Below are 15,577 nucleotides of genomic sequence, written 5' to 3'. Positions count from 1 at the left end.
CTGAGACTTTCTCACAGATCACCAATTTTTTGTGCGGCATAAAGGTCAATCTACTGCAGCCCAGGCCATTAATGCAGGTGTTCCCCAGGGCTCTGTGTTGGAGCCTTCTTTGTTTCTGCTTTACATAAATGACCTGCCCGACGACATTTCACCTGGCTAGCCATTTATGCAAATGACTCAACCCTATACAATACCTATCTGAACTGCCTGCACTCAAGTGATTGTTGTCCTGCTTTCAGAGGAATCTGCGCATTGCATTCCTCCAAGCCTGTTCAGGCTGCGGTCAAAAGTTTACCAACTCTTCACAAAATGACACCACAAGATCTTCAATGTCCACACGAGAAAAGGCACAACGATTATGTGATGTAACAATCTGACAAGCCGGTAGGCGACATGGATGGTCGCTATATAATTGCATACTAGTCATACAGTTTTCGACGGATCAGGCTGAAAATTTTTGACAAAGAGGTTGATTATAGTGCGCATAAAAGCGCGGAAGCCGATTTTTGATTTTCGAAAAAAAAAATATATATATATATCAAAATATTTTTCGGATTTTTTCAAAAATTTCAAAGTCCCGTTGTTCGGCAATGGTGGCGTCCATAGCAACGGTGCTCAAAAGCATACAACTCGATCCTGGTATGAACCTACCAGTCAAGTTTCATCAAAATCGGTTGACTCCTCCGGCCTCCAGATCTGTCCATTACATACAAACAGACAGACGGAAAACCTGAGAATAACGGTGGTCTCGCGACCACCCAACAGTTTTCGTCGATAATGGTTCTGCGTTCTGACTCTCGTGACTGATACTTGGGCCACTATTTGTCATTTAATGGTATAATTGCATTCTTGACAAATTGTTCAGTGTCAGCCAAGAGCAAAGTTATTTTTAACAGTGTGCTGTTTCTGGAAACTGACTACAGCGAGACTGGAGAAGAGCAGAAATGCATGTACATTCAGCACATTTATTGATGAAAAATGTTACAAATGGATGCCGATAACAACGAGATTACACTTGAAGCATTACAAAACTCTTTTTAACAATTATTCATCAACTTAAGAACGATTTTCCAAAAACAGCTTGGCACGTCAGAGCATCCAACCGCTGCGCAGTGGATAAATGGATCAATTTGAAGCGAATCGTTATTTCACTGCAAATTATTGACATCTGCCATTAACCTCTGACTTCTCTGCCTTCCTCGACATCGTTTGACTGCCATGATTAAAAACCGAGGAGGACGAAGCTCCTATAAACTTCCATCTGGTACGACCCATGGATGAGTTACAACCAGTCAGAAGGCTTTTCCCAAAAGGCGAATTATGAAGCTCACCTTGTGCACATTTTCATTGAAATGCTTTTGCAATGGCAACGTCAAAAGCTATTAGGATACTGTGCCATGCGATGAAAAACGTACTTGTAGCTGGGTCAAAACAACCCTGAATGCTATTACACAATGCATGCTTTCGCTCTCATTGGGTAAAATCAGCTACCCGACTGGAAATAAGCATTTGGATTTACAGGAATATCTGTTTTACAAAGCTAAAACCATCGTTTATGAAACCTTATTTCCCTCCCTAAGTGCAAAGCAAACTCACCTCGGTCCACCCATTCACCCACCTCTTCTCTCGCATGGGGAACTGTCTTCCTGAGTCTTTGTCTTGTGTGCTTCCCTCCAGGCCTTCAACCATGCTTTTCACTGCCAACTCATGGTCTCTCCCATTTCTACCTTTGAGCTTCAATGCACCTGCGATCCCTCTTCTTGTGCTGTGGTGCATCTGCATGTTCTTGGCCACCTGTTCCTCCTTCACCCTGCTGTAAGCTTGTTGACCCTTTGCCTTGCATCGTTCTGCTCTTCCATGAGCCTCGAGATTTGTATTAAAAAAAAACAAAAAACTTTTGGCTAATTATCCAATTCTCCCAACAAATATCTTGTTTGTGACAAAACCGTCAGGCGGAATGAAAATCAGTTGAATTAATCAAACACGTAGATTAACCAAACCTACTGAACTGTACGAAGTATAGGGAAGCAGTAGGCCAGTGCACCACAAACTGACGAGGGTACCATATGAGAAGTATATACAGAGGTACTGCTCCCAGAGACTCATCGGGCTTAAACAATAATCAGCGGATGCTCCAAGGGCAATCACATGTGCAGGGCATTGAGGCGCTGCCGAGCAAAGTTTTCAAAGACGATATCCTCGTCCTGTTGCTCGACCTCATCTGAGCTGCACACAACATAAAGGGTACACAGTCATTAAGCAATGTATGGTGTGAATATTATATTTTAGATGTAATGCCCATGAAATAGCTCAGTGGAACGACATCAGCTTTGACTTTGAGTACCATTTTGATGCAGCAGAGGGTGCTGCATCCATGGAATATGCAGCCTTCAAAGATAAATTTAGTAGGTAGTAAGTTTCTTTACCCACTCTTATATGATTAATTCACCTGATGTGGGACTTACTTGGTGTCAAACTCAATCAGGTTCTTGTCTCCAGTTTCCTCAATTTTCTTCACCACTGTGCCTGACGGTGCAGTGATCATACATGGCAGAAGGTGAGAGACCAAAGGAGATTCGATCAGCTTCGGGTCGTACCAGATCGAGACCAAAGCTGTCTAACAGCTTGGAAAACACGATTTAGACAAGTCGGTTCAGGGTACATTGAAAGACCTAGACCGAGATCAAATGAGGGTAAACTGTAGTGGAGGGCAGAAATGTGTAGTTGGGTGGGTGAACATGAATGAGCGACAATGTGGATTAGGCAGAAACAATAAAGGACACGAAAGAGTAAATTACCGGGAGATTGAACAGGTGGTTTTGGGTGCATAAGGGTGAAAGGAAGCTCAACAGAAAGTCCCCGAGGAACACTGGAGAGAAAAGTAAAGGTCATCTCATCAGACAGTATTTTACAACAAATTATAACAATGTAAAGAATAAACATACTTTTGAGGTTATGAATGGGAGAAAAGGAAGAGCTAATTAATCCATATTTGCAAATAATAATACTTTTTTTTTTCAACAAAAAGAGTAGATTTTTTTTTCTACGAATATGGTGGCGTATTCAAAAGCAATGCCTCCTGTTATTTTTATCCAAAACAGGGAAAGATATTCGAAAGCGCAGTCCACACAATAGCTCTTTCCGCCACTGGGTGCGAAGTTGCGCGATTCTGACACGAGATGTCTCAGTGCTCCGTTAGTCAAGATGGCACAGGGCAGCACAACGTTGTCAGTGCTGCAAAGCGCTGGAGATGAGAGTTGGGTGCGCCGTTACAATCCCGTGAGTGAAAGACGGTCAATGGAGAACCGCCACAAAGGATCACCATCCCTGACTTGGCTCTGGCAGATTTTCATCTCTTCCCTAAACTTAAGGAACACCTTCATGGAGAACTTTTTTCTTCCGACAATGATGTCAAGGTTGCTGTGAAGTGCTGGTTAAGTCAGCAGGATGCACATTTTTGTCGTGATGGCATGACCAAACAACTTGAACGTTGGCAGAGATGTGTGGACCGCAGTGGTGATTCTTTTTTAATGTAATGTGGTAAGGTTAGTGATCATCTTTCAATTTCGGAATTTCACAATGCTGCTGAAACAGGTCTATCACTGGGGGGTGAGGGTCTACAGTGCAGGGAAGAAAACCCTACAAGTGGAACAGATGGTTTGTCCAACAAACCAGAAAAGTCCAGCTCTTCTGTGAGCCTCGATTCATGCAAACATCATCAACAAAAAAGAATAATTTAAACCAAGGAAAAAAATGGTCCCAACAAACTCCATTAAAGGACACCTGCCTCAACAGGAAGGGTTTAAGATATCATTGAGAGTATTATACTGCATGTATCAGTACTGACAGGATAGCCTAGAGGTACACACACTCATTTCTAAGGCATCTAACCTGGGTTATAATCCCAACCCAGGTAACAACTGTCATTGCAGTGCTTCACAGGCAGAGCGATTCATCGATGTGTGTGCCGTCCGTCGGATGGACGTTAAATGTATGTCCTGTCTGCCAACATTAGTTGGTGGACATTAAAGATCCCACAGTGTCCTTCGTGAAGATGAGGCAAGTTATCGCCGGCACCATGGCCAAATTCCAAATTCCTGCCATAACCTTAGTCAAACGGCAGGTCTGGCCAATCGGTTCATGAAAGATTTGGGCCAAAATGTCCCCCCCCCCCCACCAACCCCACAGGAAAGTAAGAATAATTGTTGTAGTTAAAGCAGATGATGCTGCACAGATCTGTGCAAACAAAATATACCAGCCAAGTGAAGAGAGAGTCCTATAAGGACACTACCAGAGACCTAAGTAAAAATAAATTAGTGTCAGATCTTGTAAAAGGTGCCAGGTACGTCTAGAGAGCCAGCTCTGATATACGTGTGCACTGCTGTTTTGCAACTCCTTTGGTTGGTCTTACAAGAGGAGCAGAATGACCAACTTAGGAGAATAAAAATGATGATCTCTGATCAATATTTGTAAAGCAGTTATTAAGTTGTATCAGCTGCAATCATGTATTCTGTAACTAGTTAAAATGGGAAGGAGGCTGACTGGTCTATAAGTACCCCATGAATGTAGCGCAAAGCAAGATTAAGCAATTGGTTCACTCTGTCTGTCCATCAGTTTATTTATATGATCAAGGAACTGAGAAATTTCAGTTTAATTTTACATTTTTGAACAGTATAGATCCCTGTTCTCGATTGCACGGCCCGTAAGCCACTGGCGGCCCCTCGTGACCTAAAGTGCGGCCCCTGACGTGTGGCCGATAATACACAAATGTGAAAACACCCCATCATAATCCACCATAAATGCTTTCAAATTGGCTCAACGGGTTCAAATGAGTGTTCCAATGCGATGCATAAAATTAACGTAACTACATCAGTATATAGCAGTGTGCAAACAATTATGCTTGCAGCTCAATAACCACAACAAAAAAAAACAACAAAAAGAGCAGCCATTACGGAGTCTTCCAGGTGGTGGCGGCTCTCACACTGATGTCTTATCGGAAAAAGTGACCCCTTCTAAAAAATAGTGAAGATCACTGGTATAGATCATGAATCTGCAGTTGAGCAATACTTTGGCTCTGAATTTGGAGAATTGCACAGCGTCTCGTCCTGAGCGCGCATGCGTACAGCGTGGTGAAGTAATTGCTTCAAACTGTCTGTCAAATAAAATTGGAAAATCATTCCAAACAGGAAACTTACTGTTTTTAGCAATGGCATAAAGGACACAAACAACAGGCAGGAATAACAAATTTAACTTGAAGTAGTTATTGGGCAAATTTTTAGATCGTCTCGACCAATCAAATTTGCCGTGCGCTCTGTCGGTGACGCAGCAGCGGGATTCAGGCAAAAATGGCAGGGCAACAACAAAGCTAACTTCGCCTAAAAGATGTTTGTTTGATGCATCTTTTTCTCCAAGGTCGTTCCAAAAATCATCAGTTTCTCCGAGAGGAATTGGCAGAATGTTCAGGTCTGGACTGTTCCGTTTGTGTCATCGACTTCGTATGGTTGCCATCACACGTTCACAAATAAGGGTAATATAGATGATGCTTGGAAATGCAAAGCAAGAGTCGAAAATACCCTTCCCCATATCATTTCTCTCTAAACTTCATGGAGGTAGGGTATTTTATGAACTGCCTAGTTTAGTGGATCTTTTTGTTTTATGTTTGCATTTACGATAACATTTACAATGATGTTGGTTTAAATACACTGCTCCTTGACTGCAATGGGTGTTCTAATATATTTACCTCTGTCACTGAAGGTGGAAGGAGGTTATGTTTTCATAACATCTGTCTGTCTGTCTGTGTCTTTGTATGTGAGAAGAATATCTCAAAAAGTTATAGATGGATTTGGACAAAACTTGCTGGACAGGATGGGTGTGTGACAAGGACGAATTGATTCGATTTTGGTTCAGGTACAGATCCAGATCCAGATCCGGCCTATCGGGGGGGATACAAAATGTAAACTGTTCAGCCTGGTGGAGGTATGTGCTCTACCGAGTGCCGTTCTCGTTGATGCTGCAATGAAAGTGATGAAGGTCAAGTTAAATTTTACCGAATTCTTCAATTACAAAGAAGCCAGGACTCTAGGCCTGTAATGAAGCTGAACTGGACACAGCTTTTGCAGTACGTTAACAAACCTAGAACACACATTGGACTCTCGACTTGTCAACAGTGCAGCTTGATACCCTGGCTTCATGACTCACCCAGCCCGCCAAGTCAGTGCTTTCACTTTGACTCGGTAAGACACAAGAATACCCAGCATGTCTTTATTCGCACCTTCCTGCCACCTGGGGAATAAAACAAGTGAGGAAAATGAAAAGTACAGTCTGGTTAACCAAAAACTGCAGAGGTTATGGGCACAGATGTCACCACATAACAGTAAAATGTGCACAAACTGCAAAAACCAAACCACCAATTCTATATAGGGACTCCTATACTTGTGAATGTGGTGGTTTCCTGGTGGTGAGGACATTAGAATGGAAGAATTCCCAGGCTGAGTGAATCCCAGCTGTTGTGAGTTAAAATCCAGCTGAAGACAGCAATATGGAGGATATAGAAGCTAGGGTTCTGGAAATGATCCTGGTCTTAAAATAATTACCACTTTGCTCTAAGATTATGAGTAGAAACAGATGGCTCACTAATGACATTTAAGGAGGAGTTCATCTGCTTGCCCCCGCTGGTGTCGTCTACATGAGGTGTCATTCCACATATTGAGTTTACCCTTAAATATCTTCGTGAAATCTGGGATGGGCACAAAAATAATATTTTAAATGGTAGAGTTATCCACGTCCTCCAAACCAAATTTTAAAAAGTAAAAAAAAATTAGCTCTTTAAAAATTACAAATGTATATCAGAAAAAGCAACTGTGCTGCTTACACTGTGCTCGAAGCCAGGTTTGTGTCCTCGTGCTTGAGTTTGCCATCGAGTGCAAGGCCCTGCTTGTTGCGGTTGTTGCTGAGGAGTGGGGTGAGTGTGAACACCTTGCACAACGTTGAGCTGGGGCCAACTGAGATGCTGGGAGTGTCGGATGATTTCAAAGGGATGGGGGAGGGGAGAAGCAATGGGTAAGAAGGTAACATTAACGTTTAACATGCATGAGGAATCTTGTCTGTTAACCAGACTTGGTGGTGCAGTGTCTGCTCTGAGTCTGTGAGGTCAGCGGTTCCAATCCCAGCTGAGTAACATCAAAGACTTTAAAAATGGTACGTGCTGCTTTCTTGTTTGATGCTCAGCATTTAAAAGGATAGAGCATGATCAAACAATCATAAGTTGGCAATATTAGCACAAGCTTTTATGGGCCGAATGGCTGGCCTTCTCTCGTGTATAACTTCCTTGTAAGGGAACTCGTATTAAATATAACCTTGAAGGGTAACATTGTTCGGATGTACATGTACTTACTACTTGTTTGTTGTTATGATAAACTTGAATACTTACTCAGCCTCTTCTGAAGCTACAGAGCACTTGTACTGTGCCGTGTTGAAGAGGCAGATGTCTGTGTACTGTCTCACTAAGGGGGGAGGAACATAAAGAGGGTAGTGGGGGTTGTGGGGGTGGCTGTTAGGTGCAATGGAGATGATAATATAGAATAAGGTATGAAAGAGAAGGAGGAAGAGCAGGAATTATTAATATTCCCATCCTCTAATTTAAACAAAACAGCTCAAACTCGCCAGGCCGGTGGAAGACAAGAAAGAATAGAAACAGATGCTTTCCTTTTACTCTCTGGCATTTGAAGTACAAATTTGGTGTTCAGTTGGAGGCATCAGAAGAAAAAAAAAAGAAAAACAGCATAATTTTTCGATACACAAAGTGGTGAGATAATTGTGAGGGGGGGGGGGAGTTTGAATGATCAGAAATATTCACAAACAATGTATGGAAAATATCACAAAATTTTTGTTTTTTTTTTAAAGGAAAGGCACAAACAAAAATGTGATAGTTTGCACAAATGGTGGATGCTTCAGGTCGAAGATTAGGAAAAACAAAAGAATTGGAAACAATCGAAAATAAATACTTGATATTTCAATTACTAAACAATCAGATATGCAGGGCATACTCTTTTCAGGATAAAACACAAGTGAATTTACTCTCTATGTGAGTGAAAACTCTACAATCTGCATGGTGTGTGTTTGGGACTTGCGACCCACCAGAGATGATGATCCTCCGCACAGTTTTCATTGTGTGGTTCCTGATGTGGACATTAATGCTGATGGGCTTTCCATGATAATAGATCTATGGGAAACAAAGCTCATTGCATCATGATCATGATTGCATAAGCATTACAAGTAAAACGAGACATAATTTGATGTCAAGAAGTAGACCGATATGCCTTCACCCACATTAAGTCTTTGCTTTAACTTTGACCTGAAACCTCAAGACAATTTGAACTCAATCTGTACATATGTATCATGGTACATGTCTTAGTTTAGTTCAAATCCCATAGCCAATGGTATCACATTTGCAGGAGTTTTAATGTGACCTCTGAGCCTTGACCTTTTAGTAACAAATAATCTATCATGGATGGATGCACTGACAGAGGTTTATACATACTAGTACCAAGTTTGATATAAAACCATTCAGCTGTTCTCAAGTATCACATTCTTACCCGACATAACTTCTGACCTTTGACCTATTAATGCCAAAATCGAATCAATCATCATTGCATCATAATATGTACTGAAACCAAGTTTGATCAAAATCCCATCACTGGTTCATAAGTTAGCATGGTAACAGAATCTTTAACTGAACCTTTCATCTCTTGACCCCAGAATCAAATCATTTTATCTTTACATAATTATACATTCTCGTAGCAAGTTTGACTTGGATCCCTTCAGCTGTTCTAAAGTTATTGAGGCAATGAAAACCTATCACGGTCTCTGACCTCTGACCTCTTGATGCTGAAATCAAATTAGTTCATCTTTGCATTATAAAAATAAACTTACACTGCACCAAATTTGGTGGATATCCCATTACTGGTTCATAAGGTAGCATGATAACATAATTTTTTACCGAACAGGACCTCTAGCATTTGACCTCTTGACCACATAATCTAATCAGTTCATCTTTCCATCATTATAGAAACTTATACCAACTTTGACAACTTGCTCAGCTTGACGCTGTAGACACCAAGGCCTTCAATGCAATCTCTCGTGATGAAGCTGAGTCTATGGGCCTATTCTTTTCCCATTACAGAGAGGTTGGTTGGTGGTCTCTGTCTTTCACCACCTCCTTTCTGGTTTTGCACCATCTGTTCTTTGTGTGCACTGTCCCCGACACCCCCCTATCCCCAAGGTTTCTGCAGGGCGCATGAGGGTGCCTACTTAATTACACCGAGATGTCTCCGACACGTCCACGGACCAATAGTGTAATTAAATGGCCGAGACCGAGAAAAATGAGTCGACCACTACCGGAGGTATAACAAGCTGAAACCAGTCTCATTTGAACCGTATGGATGTCTAGTTTTCGAAAACTGAGGTTGTAGTTGTTGAAATTTTGCATAAGATGGTGAGTTAACCCCTTGAGTGCGGGAACAAAATAAAAAATGGCCATTTTCAATAATTCATTATTTACTTCAATAAGCATAAAATATATGTAGAATGGTTGATTATTTCAGGATATTTCTATGTATTGGACACGTTTTAAGATATTTCAGGGGGTTTATGCTTTTAAGGGGGTTAAGGACCCACAAAATACCCCCAATTTTGGCAGTTTTTGTGCAATTTTAGCAAAAACGTGTACGTTTTCTCTTATTAAATGCCCAATATATGTTTTAAAAGTGCCAAATTTGATCATTTTCATCAGGCAGGGTGTTTCATTAAAGAATATGTCAGTTAAACTATGATAGAATGTTCACAACCAGGTAAATTAACCCTTTCTCTGACATGTGCGCAGTTCGAATGAAAATTCTCATTTTTCTAAAATCGGCATCTTTTATGCAAAAATGAACTGTTATCATGGAAAGCTATGGAAAATATCAGGGTTACTATGAGAAATTGATATTATACAAGGTATTTTATGGACTTCTATGCTGCCAATGGGTAAAAGATCCTCCGGAATACCACTAATTTGGCTTCTTTTTTTTTTAACGATTTTGGGCCAAACTCATTACATTGTAATTTTCGATGGTATTTCATATGTTGTGAGATATTCTGTGCAGTTTGTCATGATCAGGGGATTAAAATGAATCCAAAATACCCCCCCACCCCCACATGTAGCATATGTACTGTAAATAAATACAATTAATAATGATAATAACAGTTGGAATTTTCTCCCATGATGATATCATTAGTTAAATCAAGACACCATAGGTGGCATTGCAGCTGCTGATCTTTTGTTTTTGGCATCATGACACCTGTGCCTCTGTCATGCATGGCTCAAACATGTCAAATCTTCTTATCAACTTCAAGACACTGACCTCAAGAAGAGGATCATCACTCATTGTATTGGTCAAATTAGGCCTATTGAACAGGTAGGATCTTAAAAAGAAAACCAAAGATGTTCTCATAGTACAAGATCAGAGGATTAATGAAACTATGTGCTGTATGTGATGGTGTAGGCCCTATGTGTATGTGTTAACAATGTGTTGTACATGGTATTAGCATGGCCATGGAATGCCACATATATGAAAAGTGAAAGTGCTCTGCATGCTCAGTGGCTACAAATCCTTCGTGTTGGCTCCCTTCAGTAAGTGTATGTTGTGTGAGGATAGCCGGCATCTTTAATTGAGGACTGATTAGGCTCCACACCCGGTGTACTGACCCTTATTCATAAGCCTAATTCCCGCGGTGATTCACCGCTATGGCATCTCGAGCTGAAATTTAATACCCTTCTCTTGCAGGGAATCAAGATGGATCTGATTGGAGAACCCCTTGAGAAGAGAAGACGTCTGAGTGAAAGTTGTGTAATATGTGAACAGACTTTAGATGAGAAGTCAGTGGACAATCCATTCATAAGAAATCCAACACTTGACGGAGTAAAAGCTGTTCTTCGAGCTGCGGAAATATGTCAGGACACTGTGCATGACAGGTTGCTCAAGATCAAAGATGGCATTTTAAACCAGACTGTTACCGTTAGATACCATAAGAAATGTAGGGCATCTTATACAACCCCAAGTAATATCAAGTATGCACAAAATGAACTTGCTACTGCGAATGATACGGCTGATAACGCTGGTGACATGGTTGAGAGTGGTCCATCCTGAATCCGGCGCACAGACACTTCCACGTTTAACATAAGAACTGATTGTTTCATCTGTGAGAAATCATACAGAAGAGCAGAAAGGTTATCACAAATCGCCACTGGCACCGGAGCTTCAACTCGTAACCGTGTCATTGCGGCATCTTTGGAACGACTCGATGACAAGACTCATATGCGAATGTTGTCATATCCAGAGATGAGGTATCAGAATCGCTTCTAAACATCACCACCGGTCAAATGGCATCTCAGGAAGTTGAGAATTCTCTGGTGTATTCCAGAAAAAGGAAAAGCAGCCTATGAGGACTTCGTCAAAGAAATAATTAGGACCAAACATTCTTCTAAGAGTTTCTGGGACCCCTTGAAGGAAGAAACTGTGTTGACATTTTCAGATATGAAGAAGGCACTCACCAATGACAAGGACCGGAAGCTGATCATTGATACTGAGGTGTTGTTCAGGCAGCTATTGGCTGTCTCACAGAGTCGTAATGTCGATTTGAGGAAGGTACTTTGTTACGAACTGGCCACCATGCCACCAGCACTCCTCCATAAAGATGGGTCGATGAGGAAAACTGCAAAAGCTGACCTTACCAAGAAGCTTGAGGAAAATTGTGCGGACGTTCTAGCAGAGCTGCCACAAATCTCGGCAATACCTGAACCCACATCATCCGCATACATAATTGATGGAATGGCTATGATTCAGAGTTTGGATGAAAATCACTTCACAATATTCCAAGATTTAGCTACAATAGTTCAGAAACGACTATTACGACTTTTCAGCAATCCTTCATTGGTTATCAGTAGCATTACAGTAATCTTTGATTGCTATGACGTCGAGACATCAATAAAATCATCCGAAAGGCAGCGGAGGGTGCCAACATCATGGTACTAACATACCAGATTCAAGGAGGCAGACAGGTTCCAAACTACCGCCAGTTTCTAAAAAGTGGAGGCAACAAGTCCAGCCTAGCAAACTTCATCTCTCAACATATATTGGACAATTACGAACAATTACCAAACAATAAATCAATTATTCTGGCCGGTGGTTTCGGTGATGGCAAGCTGGTGAAAGAAGTACAACCACTCGGAGTCTCATCCATTGACTCCCTTCAGAGTACACAGGGGGAAGCGGATACTAGGATAATCCTCCATGCCGTCAGTCTCTCACGTGACCATTCAAGGGTCATTGTTCGCTGTGATGACACGGATGTCCTGGTACTGTTGATCTACTATTCTAGTGGAAAACAGCTGACTGACAAGGTATACATGTACGCTGGGCATTCTGGAAAGGAGAGATAAATTCCAGTCCATGAGATAGTTACTCAGTTAGGACTGACTGTTTGTGAGTGTCTCCCTGCAATACACGCTATCACTGGGTGTGACACCACAAGTTTTCAACAGAATTGGGAAGTGAACAGCTTATTCTACACTGATCAAGGATGCACAAGCATTGTCAGATATGAAAGGATTTCATGAGGCTGATACAGACACTTGTGTTTCATCGTCATGGAAATTTGTGCTTCTGATGTATGGCAAAAAAGGCAAAGACTTGGATTCATTGAATGATCTACGTTTCCATTTGGCCACGACCACAGACAAGCCAGCATCTATGCTTCCCCCAACTGAGGATGCATTCAAGCAGCACATCCTACGGGCCAAATATGAAACTAAGATTTGGAGTGACAGCCATGTTGTTAACCCACCGTTGATATCACCAGTTGGTCATGGCTGGTCCGCTTGTGAAGGTGGTGGAATAACCCAGACTATGTATACTCAAGATTCCGCTCCAGCTGAGGTTCGAGACTTAACACAGCTCTACTACACTGACAAAAACTGTGAAAACGGGAGGATGTGCCCTTGTGTCCTTGCAGGACTAGAGTGTATTGACATATGTAGCTGCACTGACTGCAACAATCACAGCAATGTCGTACAACAGGAAAATGAAAAAACTACAGAGATAGACACTGTTTTCGATATTTAGATGCATGGCCAGCTGATTTCAGATGTGATCAGTATTGAAAGATTCATGAGTGGATTTCACTGTGCAACAATATAAACATATTGAACAGATTTTCTCAAAGGTGTGAATCTTTTTATCCGGATTCAACTGTAATTTCATTCATGATACAATCTGACTGGTTCATCAAATCAGACTTGGGACTGTTATCACATGTAATGACAATATCATGCAAAAAAAGAGGAAATTGTGGCATAAAATTAGTTTTAAAAATGCCAATTTGGAGGTATTCCGGGGGTCTTTTACCCCTTGGCAGCATAAAAGTCCATGAAATACCTTGTATAATATCAATTTCTAATAGTAACCCTGATATTTTCCATAGTTTTCCATGATAACAGTTCATTTTTGCATAAAAGATGCCGATTTTAGAAAAATAAGAATTTTCACTCGAACCATGCACATGTCAGAGAAAGGGTTAATTTACCTGGTTGTGAACATTCTATCATAGTTTAACTGACATATTCTTTAATGAAACACCCTGCCTGATGAAAATAATCAAATTTGGCACTTTTAAAACATATATTGGGCATTTAATAAGAGAAAACGTACACGTTTTTGCTAAAATTGCAAAAAAAAACTGCCAAAATTGGGGGTATTTTGTGGGTCCTTAACCCCCTCAGGAGCCTAAAACCCGCTGAAATATCTTAAAACATGTCCAATACAAAGAAATACCCTGAAATATTCAACCATCCTGCATGTATTTTCTGCTTATTGAAGTAAATAAAGAATTACTGAAAATGGCCATTTTCTCTTATGTTCCAGCACTCAAGGGGTTAATTCACCAGGTTGTGCAGAATTTCAACAACTACAACCTCAGTTTTCAAAAACTAGACATCCATACGGTTCAAATGAGACCGGTTCCAGCTTGTTATACCTCCGGTAGGGGTATCTCCTAAATTAGAGCCCTTTTTCAGCCCCGGCCACTACACTACAAACAACCCTATTCAATCCTAACTTTCCCATGAAATTCCTCCATCGACGCCCACAACCAGAGCACAGCCTCCCTCCCTTCCCTCTCCCCGGAACTGTAGCTCCTGCAAGGTTGAATGCAGGCGTTACCATTCCAGCCTTACCACTTACCGACTCACACCTAATTAGCCAACAAAATAAATTAGGAGGGGATGTGGGAAGCGAGCCGTAGCTAACTTACCTATTCTCCTTAACATCCAACACCCCTTAAACACAATAATTCAAATATTTGCAAAACTCTTGGTTCCTCGCGCCTAACTCCTGGGGTGGGTAGAAAATGTCAGAAAACACACAAAAATCTACTGCAGGACAAAACCTTCACCAAAAACAACTTTTTAACATTTTGTACAACCCAAAGCTTTTTAAGAGGGAGGGGTGGGAAGAGGCAGGGGAAGGGTTGGAATGAGGGAGGGGAAGGGGTGAGAGGAGGGACCTGGTGTTGCCCAGGGAAATTCACTGCAATATGTATCGGAATATTTCATGGATAACAAATTGGGGAATGTTGGCCTTATGATTTTGTATGAATTAGCATTCTTGGACATTGCAAAATGTGCTTAGATTTACATCGAAATGCTTCACCTGCTAAGTGTGCCCAACATGCTGCCCTGGAGACTGCTTGTCTTGCACGCTGATCCTCAACTTGAACCTGTGTCTGCTCTGTACTCTCAGCTGACCTGGAGGTTGCTCGTCTTGCGCATTGATCTTCAACCCAAGCATGTGTCTACTCTTGAGTCTCAAGTGGCCTGTATATTGCCATTCACTTTGCATCTGATTTGTTTCTGCCCATCAGGGGTCTTTTTTGGTGGCATTTGGCAGTATTTATAATGCAAGTAAGATATATTAAGATATTTCTTGACAGAAGTGCAAGAAGTGCTCCGGTGGGCATCTTACCATGCTGATCTTCATGACGCAATCGATTAAAGTTAAAAAAAAAAACAAAAAAAAAAACAGAAGGATCGTACCGAGATGAGGAGGATTAGGGGTAGTGAAGAAATCTACCAAGTGAATACAGTTTTTCTTATTAGCTTCTATATATAATATGACCTCAACATAATACAGGTTCGCCTGGTGTTGACTTAATGGCTAGGGTGGTGGGCTTGGGATCCTAGTTGGAATCCTAGGGTCCTGAGTTCAAATCCTGCTCGGATGTTGAATTAATACCCGGTGGGGTTGACTCAGCCTGTTATCCTTCCGAGGTCGGCAAAATGAGTACCAGCTTGCTGGTATCCAGCGTCGGAGTGGAGTCCCATCCAGGATTGTGCCCAACAGCCCAGGAGACTGCTTAGGTAGCACCAACGCTCTACACAGAGTACAGTCCCAATGAATGGATGGATAATACAGGTGTTCCAAAAAGACCTGGACAACTTTGGCAGTAAATATATTTAGCACCACAAATGGTACAACGATAC

The 15,577-nt window shown here is 41.4% G+C and overlaps 1 protein-coding gene across 8 annotated transcripts in view; it reads right to left on the bottom strand.

Annotated features, from left to right (window-relative positions):
* Nucleotides 1–951: 951 nt before the first annotated feature.
* LOC147023412 (beta-arrestin-1-like) overlaps nucleotides 952–15,577 on the bottom strand; it is a 214,246-nt gene continuing 199,620 nt past the window's right edge. For all 8 annotated transcript variants that reach the window (XM_085888800.1, XM_085888801.1, XM_085888802.1 and 5 more), the window contains 7 exons: nucleotides 8,137–8,221; nucleotides 7,430–7,502; nucleotides 6,872–7,009; nucleotides 6,199–6,282; nucleotides 2,799–2,869; nucleotides 2,466–2,526; nucleotides 952–2,226 (listed from right to left, as the gene is read on the bottom strand). In XM_085888800.1, coding sequence (XP_085744926.1) covers nucleotides 2,145–2,226; nucleotides 2,466–2,526; nucleotides 2,799–2,869; nucleotides 6,199–6,282; nucleotides 6,872–7,009; nucleotides 7,430–7,502; nucleotides 8,137–8,221 — 594 coding nt within the window. In that variant the 3' untranslated portion in view covers nucleotides 952–2,144. The remainder of the gene's footprint in view (nucleotides 2,227–2,465; nucleotides 2,527–2,798; nucleotides 2,870–6,198; nucleotides 6,283–6,871; nucleotides 7,010–7,429; nucleotides 7,503–8,136; nucleotides 8,222–15,577) is intronic.

Source organism: Eptatretus burgeri, chromosome 7, assembly GCF_056783735.1.
Source record: "Eptatretus burgeri isolate ZD-2024b chromosome 7, Ebu_testis_v1, whole genome shotgun sequence".
Classification (NCBI taxonomy): domain Eukaryota; kingdom Metazoa; phylum Chordata; class Myxini; order Myxiniformes; family Myxinidae; genus Eptatretus; species Eptatretus burgeri.
This window is presented reverse-complemented; position numbering and strand designations above follow the sequence as displayed.